Source organism: Dermacentor albipictus, chromosome 1 (genome assembly GCF_038994185.2).
Source record: "Dermacentor albipictus isolate Rhodes 1998 colony chromosome 1, USDA_Dalb.pri_finalv2, whole genome shotgun sequence".
Taxonomy (NCBI): Eukaryota; Metazoa; Arthropoda; class Arachnida; order Ixodida; family Ixodidae; genus Dermacentor; species Dermacentor albipictus.
The window spans coordinates 524,698,483-524,717,767 of record NC_091821.1 but is presented as its reverse complement, the minus strand read 5'-3'; the positions used below and the strand labels follow the sequence as shown (position 1 = coordinate 524,717,767).

The window sequence follows — 19,285 nt, the reverse complement described above, 5'->3', positions numbered from 1 at the left end:
ACCGTGCTAAATGAACTCGCACTAATCCGTACTTCCCAAAGTAACATTGATGCTACGATCAGTGCTCTTTCTGCTCGTGTTGATATGTTTGAAAAAAGGGTTGATGAAGTTCAATCGCTGCATTCACAACATTCTTATGGCACAAGTGACTACTTCGCTAATATGGGTTGCCAATTAAAAGTGCTGGCTGAAAAATGTGACGACGCGGAAAACCGACAGAGGCATTCTAACCTGCTGTTCTTGGGAATTGCCGATGCTAACAACGAAAGCTGGGCACAATCAGAAATGCACGTAACCTCATCCTTATCCGAGAAGCTTAACACTTCCTTTGCAGCGGCTCATTTAGAGCGTGCACACAGACTTGGTCGCTTCCAGAAAAACAAAAATCGTCCCATCATCGCCAAATTCGCACGTTTTAAAGATAAAACCACCATCCTTCAAGCAGCTTCCAAACTTAAAGGCTCCTCTTTTGCGGTTCGGGAGGATTTCTCTACGAGCGTGCGCGCAGCGCGGCAAAAGTTATATTTGTTTGGTATACAAACGGGCTCCCAATTTTAAAATTCGTTTTGACAGGCTCATCATAGAAGACAAGCAGTTTGTTTATGACGCCGAGTCTGATTCAGTCATAGAACTAACAAAGTAGCCATCAACTCGAATTGAAAATCATCCATTTTCCCAATCTACCCTAGCCAGTTATGCGCCGTCAAGGAGCCCCACGTTTCACACGATGAGAGGCATGTTAACCAATGCTCGAAGCTTCATGCCGAAAAAAGAAACACTGGAAACCATCATCACGGATGATGACACTGGCATTGCTGTTATCACAGAGTCATGGCTAAACTCTGATATCGAGGACCATGAACTTCTGAACAACCCATCGCATACCGTTTATAGGCAAGATAGGACCGGTCGTCGGAGGGGTGGGGTCTTGGTATTTTGCAAACAATGGCTGGTCTGTTCTCGCTTGTCTACTGAAACTCGCCAAGAGATCCTTTGTCTCAAGATAGTACTGCCGACAAGCACGACCATACTGATTTCTTGGTACCATCCCCCTGATTTTGACATTACATTTACAAAAGAACTTAATTGCATCATCTCAATCTAATCTCCCGTTTTCGTCGTGCTAATCTCGTGCTATGCGGTGGCATCAACTTCCCGGATATTGACTGGGAAAACTGCATGGCTTCAACCCGCGCGTCCAAAGATTTCCTAGAAGCAGTTCTTATGTACAATCTTAGCTAAGTATTTACCAGACCTACTCACAGTAATAACATTCTTGATTTAGTACTTACTACCAATAATGAACTAATAAATTAATTACAGTATGTTAAAGGTGTTAGCGATCACAACATTTTGTTTTTTACCATAGCTATAGAACTTCATACCTGCCAGCCGTCTACTAAATACAGCCGAGATTACAATAAAGCAAACTTTGCAGAAATTAACAATCAGCTGGAATCATTTTTGTAGACTTCCATCAATCAGCATCTTCCAGAACAGTTGAGCAAAATTGGTTACTCTATAAACATGAACTTTGGTCTCTTCTTGATGCGCATGTTCCTCTTGTACGTATTCGCGGGGATGCCGGCAGACCCTGGTATTCTAACAACCTTAAAAAGCTATCGAGGAAAAAAAGCGCATTTTCGGCGAGCTCAAACGATGCAATAATCCGCAAAAATGGGGAAATACTTGACGGTATTGCGAAAATATGCAAGTTTGCTGAGACAATCTAAACGCAAATATTTCCACCAGGATCTCCTGAGCATTCTGCGTGTCAACCCTCGCAGATTCTGGAACTCGCTATCACTTAGACGTACTTCATGTCACAGTATCACAATAGTCAACTCGTACTGGTCTCCTGTTTCAGTGAATCAGCGTCCCGATGTCATGAACTCTTATTTTTGCTCAGTTTTCACTAATGAACCACCCGCTGATATTCCTACGTTGCCAACTACTCACTTTTCGGAAATTCCGGCTGTTTCTAAAAATACTCAAGGAATCTCCAATTTAATCGATCACCTTAAGCTTTCCAGTGCGCCAAGCCCAGACGGCATATTGGACAAAGCTTTAGAGGGCACCAAATCTCAATCTAGCCGCTTCTTGAAATTGATTTTCACTCAATCTATTGCCTCTTCCACTATTCCGAGTGATCGGAAAATTAGCAGTATTGTACTTGTGTACAAATCTTGTAGTCGTTCCAGTCCATGTAATTACCGCCCTATTTCCCTAACTTTCATACCTTGTAAAAATCTAGAGCATATATTGTAATCCAGCATTGCATCTCATTTAAACAAGCACTCTTTTTTCTTTCCCAATCAACATGGATGTAGACTAGGCCACTCATGTGAAACGCAGCTGTTCGAATTCACCACAGACGTTCAACTACAGCTTCACGCCCGTTTCCGAACCGACGTTATCTATTTTGACTTTGCAAATGCGTTCGTTCGTGTCGCCCATCTACGTCTTAACGCGAAACTTGCTTGTCTTCATCTCGACCCACTTCTACTGTCCTGGATTGAATGTTTTCTCACAAACCGCTCATAACACACTGTTATCGATAACCTCAAGTCGACAAGTAGTCCAGTCCTGTCAGGTGTACCACAGGGATCTCTGCTCGGACCTCTTTTGTTTTTAATTTTTATAAATGACCTCCCTTATAGCATTCTTTCATCAACTCTGTTATTCGCTGAAGACTGCGTCTTGTATCGGCGCATATCCTCCCATAATGACCAACTAATACTCCAGGAAGACCTAAGCAAAAAGCAAATTGGTGCTCTATTTGGCTCATGTCCCTCAACGTTTCCAAGTGCAAGTACATGTGTGTAACTCGCAAGCGGGACATCTTTAACGACCAGTACTTTCTTAATTCCACACCCCTGACTAAAGTTGACTCTTACCGTTATCTAGGCGTTACTATCACTAATCAGCTTACGTGGTCGGCACACATGCCTCAACTTACAAACGACTGTTCTAAACCACTTGGCCTATTCAAAAGATCGATTTTTCTGTCTCCTGTTGCCGTACGCAAGCTCGCCTATGAAACATTCATTCGTACTAAACTTGAGTATGCCTCAGCAATTTGGAACGCTCACAAGTCTCATCTTACTAACTCGCTCGAAGCAATGCAGAATCGCGCAGCACGTTTCATCGCTTCAAACTATGACTGGCATCGAAGTATAAGCGCCATAAAATCATCCCTCAGCATCCCTAGCTTAACACTTCGTAGGAAGATTTCACAACTTTCCCTTTCCCACAAACTCTATTATAATTTTCCACATCTGAGGAACACTCTTTTACTTCCGCCCAACTGCGTTTCTAAGCGTCTCTTTAACAATTTGAGTCTACAACGTCTCCATGGTTCCTCTAATGGCTTCAACAAATCTTTCTTACCTAGTGCTATTGAATTGTGGAACGCGCTTCTCAACAGCATAGTAAATGAAAGTAATCCAGATAAATTTGGACACCTACTGTCAAGTTTTTTAAACCCTTAGCCTACCACTACTATGCTGTTACTCTGTTATATTTCCCGTTGTGTTGCCATTTCTACTGCCGCTTCGTACCTTAACTTGTTTTGTTGTTTAAGTTTTCTTGCCCATCGTCTACTAGCATGTATACTAAGTTTCGTTTACCGTTGTACAAATTAGTTAACCATTGTATAATAATGACCATAATGTTTCTTGATGCTTTTGCCCCCCCCCCCTTATGTAATACCCTGAAAAGGGGCCTTAAGGGACAATGAATGATGATGATGATGATAATGATGATATCCATTTACCCCTGTCTTGCGCTAACTGATTCCAACTTCCTCTTGCATATTTCGTAATTTCATTACCCCACATCGATTATTGATGTGGGGTGATCGATGTGACCGCCATTATAGACTGCACTTCCTATCTCTTGGAACCCATTCTGTAACCACAATGGTCCTTCGGTTATCCACCCTACGCACAACAGGCCGGCCCATCTCCATTCTTTTCTGGTAATATCAGTCAGAATATCGGCTTTCCTCGCTTTCTCGCTTATCCACACTGCTCGCTTCCTGTTTCTGAACGTTACGCCTCACATTTTCGTTACATCGCTCTCTGAGCAGTCCTGAACTTGTTCTCGAGGTTCTCTGTTCACCTCCAAGATTCTGCTCCATGAGTTAGCACTGATAAAATGCAATGACACTGGTAAGCTCCCACTCAGCATTTGGCAATGCCTGTCGTAGGTAATCCAATCCATTTTTATTCTTTTTTAAGTATCCTCCTCTTGATCACTGTGCTCTGTGAGCAACTGACCTAGAGGTTGACTAGACGATCGTGAATTCCTTTTCCTTTCCCGGCTATTTCATTTCATTTATTTTCTCTCAGGGCCAAGGCATTACAGAGAGGAGTGGGGGGTATCAAAACAAATTAGAATACGCATTTTAGCAGCATAGCAGGCTTACTAAAAGGTATTAAAAAGGACGTTTTTGAATTCGTTAGCGTTGACGATTAAAACAACGGAAGCGGGAAGGTGCATCCAGTCGCCGCTTGTGGGAATGAAAGAATTGAAATGGAGGTTATTGCGGCAACATGACACGCTAGCCTTGAACTGATGATCGTTTCTGGAAGAAATGTACAATGATGGTAACAAAAGAGGGTCGTTTAAAGTGGGACTAATGATAGATTTTATGAAATAGACAAAGACGTGAAATTTCGCGACGCAGTGACAGGTTAAGAAAATCAAGATTGAATTTCATTGAAGTGAAACTTGCTGTACGCGAATAGTTAGATAAAATAAAACGCACTGCACGGTTCTGAATGGCTCCTATGCTGAGGCTAAGTGAACTGGCATGAGGATCGCAAATGAAAGATGCATATTCCAGCATGGGCCTAACTAGTGTTTTATAAAGGAAAAGCAGGCCCCGCACATTCTCGAGTTCCAGCGATAGCCGCAGAGGGCGAAAAATCAACCGTGGCGCGTTCCAGCATAAGCGCGCAAGGGGAGCTACTGTAATTTGGTCGCATACTTTAATTTGTATCTTTTTCTGCTAGGGGCTATCAACGCAGCTCAATATTGGATCTATTATTGTACATATAGTAACTGTCAAACATAGTTAACGTGCAATTTCTTGCAAAATGAACAGGCAACTTTTTTTATTAAACCTACGTTATTAAATCCTGTGCCTTATGACTTGAATAAAGGTTTTGAGACTTCACTGACTTGTGAAAATCAGCAGCCCACTGGTGTCGATTGCAGCCCGTGCCGTTTATCGATTCAAATTGTACGGCGGCTATATTTGCGAACGGGGTGGTCGTTTCTTTTGTCCGCATCATGCAGGTCCTCTTTAATTAGGCAACAATGATATCTCAGCCCGTTTGTGCGTCCGACATTCGATAGCCGCTGCCAGGCAAACGTGTTTAAACATGGTGAATTTTATCAGCTGCGGCATTCCACTGGCGTAATGGCTACATACATGGCTTCCGTCGTCAATGATCCGCCGCGTCTGGCCGCGTAATGACGGGTTGCTTGAAAGAAATGCACTGGCTAGCGTGAAATCTCGTCACTGGAACGGATTAACCTTGCAGCCTCTCGGTGTGAGCCCCGGTGAGTAAAAAAACACTGCTACGCAGTTTCAACTTTCGATTTCTTCCGGGGTGCGAGGCGGCTAAACCGATTAGTATAGTCAATTTTCTTTTCAAAGTAGAAAATCGTAATATTATTGCTATTCAAAGGCAATTAAAGTTCAAGCAATTCCAAGGTGATTTAAAGTTTGAGCGCCCAGCTGCCGCACCAACTTGTACTTTCATTCATTTGTGCCAAAGACGTCACCGGAATGGAATCACCTGCTTGCCTCTATCACCAGCAACCCTGGTTATTCTTCATTGAAGACGTACATCTGCAATGATGTACCACAACTGTACCACTACTCTCTGTAGCACCAGCACTGGCAACTCGAGTATTCCAAATAAGTAATACAAATAAATAAATAAATAAATAAATAAATAAATAAATAAATAAATGAGTAAATAAATAATGAGCACTACAATTTATACGACCAATGAAACTAAACGTGTTGTTTCATGTTGTGTAATAATTTCCTATCACAATCAATGACTCCCTTTCTGGCTAAACCGCGACATTTCTTTTTATTTTTGATATCTTATGACCCAATGTTTTACGCTCGCCTATCCATGAATAAAACAAATATATCGCTTTTTGCTACTTCGTGCGTGGCCGAGGCTTACGCGATTGTCAAGCGATGGTCACCGAACGTCTCATCAGACAGTTCACAGAATAAGTTCTTCCCGCAAAATGGTACGAATGAAATTATCCTGCGGGCATAGGAGGCAAGCTGACCATAGCGGCCAATCACTGCAGGGCTGACTGATGCCAAACTCTGGCGCTATAGCGAGCACACACGCACTCAACTTGCGCAGGGTGTCCTGCGCACGGTGCTCGTGGTCCTTCATGGGGCGGACTTCAAGTGGACACAAGACTACGACGGCTCGGGCCTTTCGGCTCTCGGTGACCTCGTGGTCGTAGTGCCGTACTACCGCCTGCACTTGCTCGGGTTTCTCAGCAACGGCACTGACGCTGCGCCGGGAAACCTCGCACTTCATGACCAGATACAGGCACGTACCACTTTGGTAGAGCCATACGTGAGATTTCCCACTGAGCGTAAGAAAAGGATGTAGTATTTCGCGCATATTGAAGCTGTGAGAGGTACTCGCGTTTTCAATGGAGTTCTGGACTCACGTGCTTACTGCGGCAAACTTTCGCAACGATTACCTCCAATTTTTTTACACCTAAAACAGGTGCATAATGTCAGTATGATTCGAGCTGAGAAGGTACAGAATGCCGTGGAGCATAAAAACAATATGGAACTTTCGCACAAAGGCGAAGCATTGAAATCAAGTTTTAGCGTCGCGCTCGAGCTTCTTGAACGTTGCTCTAACAGTACACGGAAACGTCACGGTGACGCGGCGCAGCTCGCGAGACAAACGCTACTGTGCAGCAATGAAAGCATCCCGATGGCATCACGCGAGGCAGGCGTGAGGGTGAGTGCCTCCACGTCCACGAGATTTCAACGAAGGAGACCCGTCAGCGCTCGTACAGATCTTGAAGCACACTCACTGTCTGTTCCGCTAGACAACCGAATGCACCACTCCGCCGTATGGGCACATTTTCCCGTAGGAATGCTAGCGTTTGTTCGGCCGTGTTTGAACGTGGCGCACGAAGCTCCTACTACAAGCCGTGAAAGGCACAATGCTGTCCTGGCTCCGCCGTAGGGCAGACTGAGTGCAACGTGGCAGTGCATTTAAATTGGCTTCCTTGAGTTGATGCGAAAGCGTCCAATGATCCACTGACCAAAAAAATTACATATATTGAGAGAATTGTCTCCTAATGTGTAGCATTCTTTGCATCAGTTCACGCTTTTGCCTGAGCTGATGTTTCTCTATGTTTAGCCTACGGCGCGATAACGCAAGACTACTCTGAACATAAATTGTTCCCAAGTCCAGACGTCATATTGACGTGGTTGTTTCTGCGAATGGGAGCGGGAACCCGTGACGTCTTTCAATCAACGGCTTTCATCATTTCCGGAAGCATGTTTTGCTTGTTTTGTACTCCTGAAGGGTCCGTATAGCGACATTATTTTAGATATAAATACCTAATAAAAGAATAACTTTGGGCTAGTGAAAGCAAAATTATTTGATAATCTTTTGATGCGCAAATGGTTCAAGCACATTTCAAAGCAAGCTCAAGTATTTCATTTTTCGAGCCATAGCCACACATGCGTCAATTCCACATCAACTCCATTTCGCTGTGCAGACATAAGATGGCGGCTGTGCTACAAAATCTGATTGGTTCCGTGACCCTCATTAAGTGCACCTTTGTCTATAACGCTGCGCGGTGACATTAGATCTAGGCTACCGAGGTGTACTTTCGCCTGAAAAAATTTTTGGAAGCTGGAAACATCATGGACATGAAAGCCTAAGGCAAGGTGAGTGAACGTCATTCTTGCTTGCGCCTAATGCCTGAACAGTAGCATGTGAACATTTGCGATGATCGTGTGATGCTTACTTTTGCTTTTATTGAGCTAGGAAACGCAAGAATACGTGAAGATTGGAAGGCAGTACATCTGAACAGATAGCCAGCAAACGTTTTTGTAAGCGGTCACAACTGTCTCCAAACGTCCAGAAGGTGCGCAGGGATTAATTCCCCCAGCCGGTTGCACAAGTTATTCGTCTTGGCTTAACTAGCCCGCGAAAACGTTGTGGTCCCTTTTAAATTATAATGTGGTGTAAACTTCTTCAGTGGTTTGGGGCCGGGAATATTTTTTCTTCTCTTCCACCTATCATTAGGAACTGGTAAATTTTCTACATAGGAGGGCACGAAATTTTTTATCCTGTTTACCGATTTTATATTTAAGGATCATGAACTGGGCAACAGCCACTGGGTTTTGCGGACTGCAGGGCAGATGCTGAATGTGCATGGCAGGGGCAGCTGACGGACGCGGAAACCGCGAAGGCCGTCACATTACACCAGTTTCTGCTTGAGAAAAATAGGCCGGTATGCACAATGCGGCCATGTTTTTATTTTTAGGGGATTTTTGTACATGTTAATGCAACTTGCACCTTCATCATTCATTACATGCATCTATAGTCGTTGGGTTGAAGTGCTCATTAGCTGGTGTATGTTTATATATCCGCTGTGGGGTGTTCTTTTAACTGCTTCATTAGGCCGTCACATAGCAATTTACATACGATTTGGATGGGTACATGTGCCACCACAGCGTGATGATCGTTTGTGTATCAATTTAATTGATCACCGGCATTAACTAGGCAGCAGCAAAGATGTGGTGTAGAGCTCCCATGCTTAAAGTTAATGCATCTATGTAATAAAAACGATTTATATTGCATGTTTGAGCACGTCATGGACCCTTGTGGTCTGAATGTGTGAGCTTTTTTATTGGCTTTACCATGTAGCATAGGAACACTGCATGATCCTTAAATGGAAAAGTGTTATTGCTCTCTTGGACTCCATCAGTAAATCACACTCCTGTATTTCTTACTGGCAGATGCGGTTCGGTAGCATTTGCTACCTTTTAAGAAAGTTGTAACATGACAGATCGTATAGAGTTTCTATTTTCATTTATCACCTGGCATGCATACGTTCTAGCCACCCTCAAGAGTAATCTTGATGAAACTACAACCCTTACAAACATTGTCATATCAACATTTACATTGCATATCCGCTAATTGCACACAGTGAATCTGCTTTGCTGGATCGTCAGCAGCTGGTGGAGGAGATGAGGGCGTGGCGCAGCTGCAGGTGGCAGCAGCTGGCACAGCAGACGCGGGACTTGCGGGGGGTGACTGCGCTTGTCCCAGGCACAATGCACCTTGGGTAGCCATTGCGCATGGCCTTCGCGAGACGCTTCAGCCGTGATGGACTTCAGTGTTTCTTTTTTTCGTTACACATCATACGTTAGTGCAACCAACTGCAAATGTAGCTTATCTTTCCATTTAAACTGACGCTGCGGCATTTGATGGTGGTGCTCGCAAGCTATTGAGGCCTGTGCTAGCAAGCCGTGTTAAATGATATGCAGATCACGCATGCCAGTGGGAACAAAAACTGATAATGCCATGATGCCACTTTAAACACAAATGCACATGAAACATGTTTTATATGTCGCGTGAAAGGATTATATGACTGTTTACAGCACACGCGTTAAATGATGGTTTCACAATCTGATTACTGGGCCTGCTGCAAGACACAATAGGGTGAAAAATATGTGTTGCTCCTTCATATTTTTCAAGTGTCTCTTCTTCATGCGTAGTTTTACTTGCTGTACAAGTTTGTTCCCATGAGAAAGTTATTACAAACTGCCAGTCCAATTTTTTTTTTACCTTTCTGGTTGGGTGTGATTCTATTATTCTGTTACCGTGATGTTTGAATATACGCTGCTTTTCAGGGAACTTTCAATTAAATTCAGTCAAATTCAATTGTGAACTTCACACATCAGGAATGCAGGGAGCAGGGGCAAAAACCTTGTGAATCGACAAGATTGATGTATATCCCTGTACCCTTACAGTCATTAGCAGCGTGACAGCGGTTGTTATCAACATCAGAGCATTATATAACATCATAAAAACTTCGATTCTAGCGAGAATGCAAAATCAGCACTTGTAAAATGCAAGAAATGTGAACAGACAAGGAACATGCAAATATAGTGAAATAAAAAATAAATAAATAAAACATATGCAACACAACGAACATTCAGAGCAAGTCTGTAGGGGTCCATGATACCTGATTAACAAAACTACTAAAAACGATTTACAAAGCAATATTTACGAATACTATGCCTCATACTGAGGACATATATAATTTGTAATAAGGGGGTAACTGCATTATACACACACAGACAACAAAAATTGAAATTAACAGGACGGGCGAAGATTCAAAACTATTTTATTACGTGATGGCACACACACACACATATATATACATACATATATATATATATATATATATATATATATATTGACACGTGTACTTTTTATCTTTATCGGGCGACTTCTGCTCACTGCCTAACAAATGTTATCGCACAGCGTCGGACGCGCCTGCATGTAACAGTTTCTGGAATGTTATCGCTGATTCGCTCTCTTTAATAATAATATTTTGAGTTTTACGTGCCAAAACCATTTTCTGATTATAAGGCACGCCGTAGTGGAGGACTCCGGAAATTTTGACCACCTGGGGTTCTTTAACGTGCACCTAAATCTAAGCACACGGCTGTTTTCGCATACCGCCCCCATCGAAATGCGGCCGCCGTGGCCGGGATTCGATCCCGCAACCTCGTACTCAGCAGCCCAACACCATAGCCACTGAGCAACCACGGCGGGTTCGCTCTCTTTCCCCGCAACTTGTGTAATCTGATTGCATGTATGCATGACGCGAATAGTGTAGAACCTTGTGGAAGACACGCGGGTCGCAGCGGTTGCTCTCGAACATTCGACGACTGATCTATAAAAGCCGACGTGCTTGACCCGCTGATCAGATTTTCGACGATGGTCGACTATGTTCGCCGCTATCGTCGTGCGTTAAATGTAGCGTGTCTTTGTGGGCACAGGTTCACCCAATAAAAGCTAGTTTTGTCTTTCGCAGTATTGCTACTGTGCTCTTTAACGTCACTTCCACGTGAAATCTGGTGGAGGTGCTTTCCGTCCATGTACTGGACGCACCCGACGAGCCGTGATCCAAGCCCGGACCGCAAAGAGAGCACCAACGTAGTCCCGGACCATCGAGCAAGCCATCGTCTACAACAGCTGCCCCCAGAGCACGGACGCCTAGCTGAGAAGACCAAGAAGATTGGGGCCAAGGCAACCACAAGGGCAGCCAGTGTCACCCATCGTACTTCAGCAACCCAGAGAGCCCCCTACCTTCCATGGAGCTACGTCGGAGGATCCGGAAACCTGGCTCAAAACCTTCGAAAGGATCTCGGTCTTCAACCACTGGACCCCTGAGGATAAGCTACGACATGTGTATTTCTCCTTGGAAGATGCCGCGAGGACTTGGTTCGAGAACCAGGAGTCCACCCTTGCGACATGAGACCTGTTCCGCAGTAACTTCCTGAGGATGCTCACGAGCATTGTCCGAAAAGAAAGGACCGAAGTTCTGCTGGAAACCCGAGGCCAACTACCCAATGAGACCATCGCCATCTTCACAGAAGAGATGACCCGTCTTTTCTGGCATGCCAACCCGGAAATGTCCGAAGAGAAAAAAGTGTGTTTCTTGATGCGAGGCGTAAAGCAATATCTTTTCGCCGGACTAATCCCAAACACACCTAAAACCGTAGCTGAGTTTCTGACAGGGGCTACGACAATTAAGAAAATTTTAGAAATGCGCACTAGGCAATATAACCACGAAGTGCTTACGCCATCAGGGCCATTGTGCGCGAAGAACTGCGTAAGGTGTTGCCTTCGTCGCAGACTCAAGTAGCCTCGATCGCTGATATCGTGAAATATGAAGTTCAGCGATCGCTGGGAGTTCGAGAGGTACAACATCAATTACCGCAGCCTCAGCCAGAAGTGATGACATGCGCCGCTGTCGCACGCCGTTAAGGTCCCCTCCACGACCACGTCAGGGCCCTGTTACGCCGCAATACCTTCATCGACTACCTCGCCACCACTCAGTGCAGCCCTTGACGACCGTCCTCTTCGCCGTTACCAGGCCGCTACCTGTCGCTGCAGCACCGAGCATACACTGGCCCCGCCCGCGGTAGGTCGGCGAGCCCATATCCGGAAAACTAAAAGCAGCAACCGACGGAGGTGCGGTTGCTGCTCTTCCAACCGATGGAGGTCCTCCGCCACCGACGAAGACACCAAAGAAAATACCTCGACGACACAACGACAGGCCGCCGTCACGACGAAGTATGGAAGCAAAGAATACGCCGAAGAAATACGACCTGACGACGCCACGTATCAGCCACAGGCCAACGCGACGCAGCCGTGATCCAACGCCAAGACCTAACTGTAACGCAACACAAAGAACCGCCGACCTCGACATGCTTCTCGATGGCCACACAGTCACCGCCTAAGTAGACACAGGAACCGATTACTCCGTCATGAGTGGACACATCGTCGCCCAGTTGAAGAAGGTTAAGACTACATGGGAGGGCCCTCAAATTCGGATCACTGGAGGACACCTCAATACGCCTACTGGAATCTGCACGGCAAGAATTACCGTTCATGACCGGACTTACCCTGCCATCTTCGTTATCCTCCAGCAGTGTTCACGAGACGTCATTCTCGGCATGGACTTCCGAACCAACGCGGCGCAATCATCGAATTGAAGTCGAAGTCGATAATGCTGCCACAAGGTCGAGTGATACCGCCAGAGAGCTCTCGTAGTCACCATGCCTTAAGCGTGCTCGAAAGTCAAGTCAGCATTCCGCCTCGCTCCAGTATTGTCATTTCCGTCAGCACCTAAACACCTGCCTACATAGAAGGCGTCACCGAGGGGGACCAACGTCTACTGCTAGAGCGTGAAATTTGCGTCGCAAGAGGGATCGATCGACTCCACGGAGGGAAAGCGGAAGTGATGCTAACCAACTTCAGCCAGGATTTCAAACACATCCACAAGGGCGTACGAAAGCGTACATCGAGGAAATTCTGGAAACCAGTAATGAGTTTGTTCTTTCTGGTTCAGCCGCATCTACCCCGACGATCATAGTTCCCGAACCAGACTTCGACGTAAATCCAAGTCTCCCCATGAGCAAGCAGCAAAAGCTCAGAAATCTTCTCCAACGATACAAGGACTGCTTTTCGATGCCATCGAGGATTGCACAAACACCAGTTGAAAATATCGCATAATAGCCGAAGAGTGCGCTCAACCACTCCGCCAGAGCCCTTACCGAGTTTCGACGCGAGAACCTGAAGCTTTCGGGTAACAAGTTGACAAAATGCTCTGGGACAACATCATCCAGCCGTCGAAAAGCCCGTGGGCGTCTCCTGTTGTCCTGGTGAAGAAAAAGGAAGGAACCTTACGTTTCTGCGTCGATGATCATCGACTGAACAAGATCCCAAAGAAAGACGTATACCCCCTTCGATGGATACACGACGCATTGGATCGGCTCTGCAACGCTAAATACTTCTCGTCGATGGACGTCAAGTCTCGCTAATGGTAAATAGAATTCGACGAGAGAGATCGCGAACAGACTGCCTTCATCACGCCAGGCGGGCTCTGCGAGTTCAAGGTCATGCCATTCGGACTGTGCTCGGCGTCTGCAACGTTCCAGCGCATCATGGCCACGGTGTTAGCAGGATCGAAGTGGAAGACCTGTCTTGTTTACTTGCCTGACGTCGATGTATTCGCCGGAAATTTCGACGATCACCTTAGGCGGCTTGCGACAGTACTAGAGGCTATCGAATCAACAAGGCTCACTCTGAAGCCAGAAAAGTGCCGCTTGGCTTACGATGAGCATCTGTTCCTAGGCCACGTCATCAGCAAATCCGGAGTACGCCCCGACCCGCAGAAAACAGCTGCCATCGCAAAGTTCCTGCATCCCATCGACAAGAAGGCAGTGCGTAGATTCCTTGGCATGTGTGCCTACTACAGGCGCTTTGTCAAGGACTTTTCATGCACCGCGGAGCCGCTACCGCATCTAACCAAATCTCATGTCGAGTTCAAGTGGCAAACGCCGCAGGCCGACGAATTTCAAGAACTAAAACGACGCATGCAGTCACCGCCGGTATTTGCAAATTTCGACGAAGACGCCGATACCGAAATCCACACTGATGCCAGTAGCCTAGGCCTCAGTGCCGTCCTAGTCCGGAAGAAAGACGGAAATGAACGGGTGATATGCTAGCCGGTCACTGTCAAAAGCGGAAGGCAATTATTCTACAACTGAAAAGAAATGCCTCGTCATCATTTGGGCTACAGCAAAATTCCGCCCTTCCCTAAATGGCAGGCGATTCAAAGTCGTCAGCGACCATAATGCGTTGTGTTGGCTGGCTAACCTAAAGGACCTTTCAGGACGGCTGGCGAGGTGGAGCCTCAGACTGCAAGAATATGATGTCACGGTAATCTACAAGTCCGGACGAAAACACTCAGACGCCGACTGCCTATTAGGCGCCCCCATCGATCCCTCAACGGAAGACGACGAGCATGACTATGCCTTCCTCGGAATAATAGGCGCAGAAGACTTCACTAAACAGCAACGAGCAGACCCGGTGCTAAAAAGCCTCGTGGAGTATTTGGAAGGGAACACCGACGTAGTAGCTAGGGCTTTTAAGCGCGGATTGTCTTGGTTCACATTACAAAACAACCTGCTCGTAAAGAAGAACTCCTCCCCAGTCTGCTCCAGCTACTTTCTTGTTGTTCCTTCAGCGCTGCGTCGAGAAGTACTGTACGCCCTACATGACGGTCCAACCGCTGGGCACCTCGGATTTTCCCAAACGTTGTCGAGGATGCTGGAAAGGTATTACTGGCCGCGTCTGACCACCGATGTCACCCGTTTTGTCAAGACATGCCGAAACTGTCAGCGACGCAAGACACCACCGTCGGCGTATCGGGGTCCAGACCCAAACACGGTCGCCGGGCTGGTACTCGACGAAGCGTCGTCGGAGGTTGTAGTGTCGGCTGTTGGTCCTCTGCTGGCTTTTGATTCGCAGGCGGGCGAGCTGTCGGGCTTCTTCGGCGCGCTGGAGATAGCTAGCGACGTCAACATTCTCTTCGTCAGTTACGTGCGGCAGCATGGCGTCAAGCGTCGTCGTCGGGTTCCTGCCGTAGACCAGCTTGAACGGCGTGATCTGTGTTGTTTCTTGCACCGCCGTGTTGTACGCAAAGGTTACGTACGGCAGGACTGCGTCCCACGTCTTGTGTTCGACGTCGACGTACATTGCTAGCATGTCGGCGAGGGTCTTGTTCAGGCTCTCCGTGAGACCATTCGTCTGCGGATGGTAGGCAGTTGTCCTCCTGTGGCTTGTCTGGCTGTACTGCAGAATGGCTTGGGTAAGCTCTGCTGTAAAAACCGTTCCTCTGTCGGTGATGAGGACTTCTGGGGCACCATGTCGCAGCAGGATGTTCTCGACGAAAAGTTTCGCCACTTCGGCTGCGCTGCCTTTTGGTAGAGCTTTAGTTTCACCAAAGCGGGTGAGATAGTCCGTCGCCACGACGATCCACTTAATCCCGGATGTTGATATCGGAAACGGCCCCAACAAATCCATCCCAATCTGCTGGAATGGTCGGCGAGGAGGTTCGATCGGCTGTAGTAATCCTGCTGGCCTTGCCGGTGGTGTCTTGCGTCGTTGACAGTCTCGGCATGTCTTGACGTAACGGGCGACATCGGCGGTCAGACGCGGCCAGTAATACCTTTCCTGTATTCTCGACAGCGTCCGGGAGAATCCGAGGTGCCCAGCGGTTGGATCGTCGTGTAGGGCGTGCAGTATTTCTGGACGCAGCACTGACGGTACAACAAGAAGGTAGCTGGCACGGACTGGTGAGAAGTTCTTCACGAGCAGGTTGTTTTGTATCGTGAATGACGACAACCCGCGCCTAAATGCCCTAGGGACAACGTCGGTGTTCCCTTCCAAATACTCGACGAGACCTTTTAGCTCCGGGTCTGCTCGTTGCTGTTTAGTGAAGTCTTCCGCGCTTATTATCCCAAGGAAGGCGTCGTCGTCCTCGTCGTCTTGCGGCGGAGGATCGATGGGGGCGCGCGATAAACAGTCGGCGTCGGAGTGTTTTCTTCCGGACTTGTATATTACCGTGACGTCATATTCTTGTAGTCTGAGGCTCCACCGCGCTAGCCGTCCTGAAGGGTCCTTTAAGTTAGCTAGCCAACACAATGCATGATGGTCACCGACGACTTTGAATGGCCTGCCACAGAGGTAAGGGTGGAATTTAGCTATAGCCCAAATGATGGCGAGGCATTCCTTTTCAGTCGTAGAATAGTTGCTTTCCGCTTTTGACAGCGACCGGCTAGCATACGGTATCACCCTTTCAAGTCCTTCTTTCCTCTGGACTAGGACGGCACCGAGGCCTAGGCTACTGGCGTCAGTGTGGATTTCGGTATCGGCGTCCTCGTCGAAGTGTGCAAGGACCGGCGGCGACTGCATGCGTCGTTTGAGTTCTTCAAATGCCTTGGCCTGCGGCGTTTCCCACTTGAACGCGACATCACATTTGGTTAGATGTGTTAGCGGCTCCGCGATGCGTGAGAAGTCCTTGACAAAGCGCCTATAGTAGGCAGACATGCCAAGGAATCTGCGCACTGCCTTCTTATTGGTGGGCCGCGGGAGCTTTGCGATGGCAGCTGTCTTCTGTGGGTCGGGGCGTACTCCTGATTTGCTGATCACGTGCCCTAGGAACAAAAGCTCATCGTAAGCGAAGCGGCACCGTGTTCGCCGCTATCGTTGTGCTATAAGTGTAGCCTGTTTTTGTGGGCACAGGTTCACCCAATAAAAGCTAGTTTTGTATTCCACCGTATTCTTGCTTTCTTCACCGTCACAACCCAGCACCTCCACTAGATGTCACGGGGTAGTGATGGTGAAGAAAGCAAGAATACGGTGGAATACAAAACTAGCTTTTATTGGGCGATCCTGTGCCCACAAAAACAGGCTACACCTATAGCACAACGATAGCGGCGAACACGGTCGGCGATCGTCGGAAATCTGATCAGCGGGTCAAGTGCGTCGGCTTTTATACAGCAGTCATCGAATGTTCCAGACTAATCGGTCGGACCCGCATGCCTTCCACAAAGTTCTACCACATTCGAGTCATGCGATGAAATCAGATAACACAAGGTTCGGCGACAACACAGCGGATAGAAGCATCGATAACTTTCCAGAAACTTCGGATACATGCAGACGCGTCCCGCGCTGTGCGATAACATTTGTTAGGCGGCGAAACGTGGTCGCCTGTTAAACATAAGTACACGTGTCAATATGCACTCTAGTGCATATGTATATGTCGCCGACTGTTCTGCGGCAGTGCACAGGGAACACGGACTTATTTTGTTCCTGTTACTCTGCATTCCCTGCCGCGCATCGACTGCTGTGAAGGGCCAATTCGTGCAGCAAAGACGGTTGCAATCTCATTATCTGCGGACATCGTTCGGGTGGCTACCTGGCGCATGCGTGCTTCATAACGAAGTTGGCTACGACGGTGGCGCCACACCAGCGTACTTAAGGAGGACGACAGCCAACTGCGACTACAGTTCGGCGACAGTGCACAGGGAACACGGACTTAACTTTTTCCTGGTATTCTGCAGTCCCTGCCACGGATCAACTGATGTGAAGGGCCGATTCGTCCAGCAAAGGCCGCTGCTATCTCATCATCTTCGGACATTGTTCGGGTGGCTGCCTGGCGCATGCATGCTCCATAGAGAAGTTGGCTACGACGGCGGCGCCGCACCAGCGTACTTAAGGAGGACGACAGCCAACTGCGACTACAGTTCGGCGACAGTGCACAGGGAACACGGACTTAATTTTTTCCTGTTACTCTGCAGGTGAGGCTAATTGCTATCCTCAAACAAATCCTTACAATGCTTGCAGTGCTGCCGAACACAACGTGGGCCACGAGTGTCGTATTGTTTCTCGTTGATCGAGAGCCTACTGTGCGCTGTCCTTGTATTCTTACCCCACTTCTCTTAGCTGCCCGCTTTCGACCTAGTTATGACTAAGGACGCCAAAGATTTTTTTAAGGCTCTTGATGAATTGAAGCGCGAACTTCGGGCTGAACTAAGGGGTTTGAAAGAAAGTGTGAAATAAATTCTGCAGTGACACATGTGATGGTGTAAATGATATTAAGCAAGAGTTAAAGGAATTGCGAAAAGAATTTCAAGGGTTAGTGAAAAGAAATGAAGAACTTGTAGCCGAGAACCGCAAATTGAGCAACAGAGTTGAAGAGCTGGAACAGCATCAGAGATCTAACGATCTGGAAATCAAGGGTGTGCCAACCGAAGGAGATGCTACAGAGGTCGTTAAGAAAATTGGCGTCTTCTTGGGTGAGCCAATCGTTGACACAGATATTGACATTTGTCATCGCGTCGCTGCACACAACTCGGAGGAGAAAAACATAGTAGTTCGTTTTGTACAGCGTACCAAGTGAAATGTAATCCTGCAAATAAGCAAAAAACAAAGGATAACTACGAAAGACCTTGCCTACGGAGGAGAAGTTTCTCCCGTATATGTGAATGAACATTTGACTGTCTTAAACAAAAGGCTTCTGGGGGCTGCGATTGCCAAGAAAAAGTCTGCAGGGTGGAAGTTCGTGTGGTGCTCTGGAGGGAAAATTCTTGCTCGAAAAGACGAGGGCTCGGTTGCTATCAGAATTCCTAAACAGTCTGATCTGGAGAACATAAACTAAGGATAATGGTGCACCCACCTGTTCGACACACTTCAGAAAAATGATGGCAGGACAAAATGATTGCCAGTGCTACGATTGCCAAACTTTTATTCAAAAGCACAGATCAAACAAAAGACAATTTTCAGATATACATATAAACATGCGAAGCCTAAAAAACAAAGTGAATAGTCTTGAGATACTTCTTTAGTCCCTACACATTAAGTTTTCTTCAATAGTATTAACAGAAAGTTGGCTAACATACACGGCACCGCACCTTCCTGGTTACAAGTGCGTAAGCCTTAGTACGGATATAAAAAAGGGTGGATGGTATAGCAATTTTTTATAAATGAGAGTGTATAGTATGAAGTGCTGAGCGACCTGACTAGATGCGATCAAGTTATTGAAAGCCTGTTTGTCACATTGTCGTACGTCACTGTTGGCGCGATCTACAGACCGCCAGCAGGCAAAT

At 46.8% G+C, this 19,285-nt stretch overlaps 1 protein-coding gene across 6 annotated transcripts in view; it reads left to right on the top strand.

Annotated features, from left to right (window-relative positions):
* LOC135908158 (cholinesterase-like) overlaps positions 1–19,285 on the top strand; it is an 828,064-nt gene that overhangs the window by 165,707 nt on the left and 643,072 nt on the right. For all 6 annotated transcript variants that reach the window (XR_011511619.1, XR_011511618.1, XM_070532652.1 and 3 more), the window contains one exon: positions 6,405–6,599. Coding sequence is in view for 4 of the 6 variants with exons in the window: in XM_070532652.1 (XP_070388753.1) it covers positions 6,405–6,599 (195 nt within the window). In the remaining 2 variants the exon portion in view is untranslated. The remainder of the gene's footprint in view (positions 1–6,404; positions 6,600–19,285) is intronic.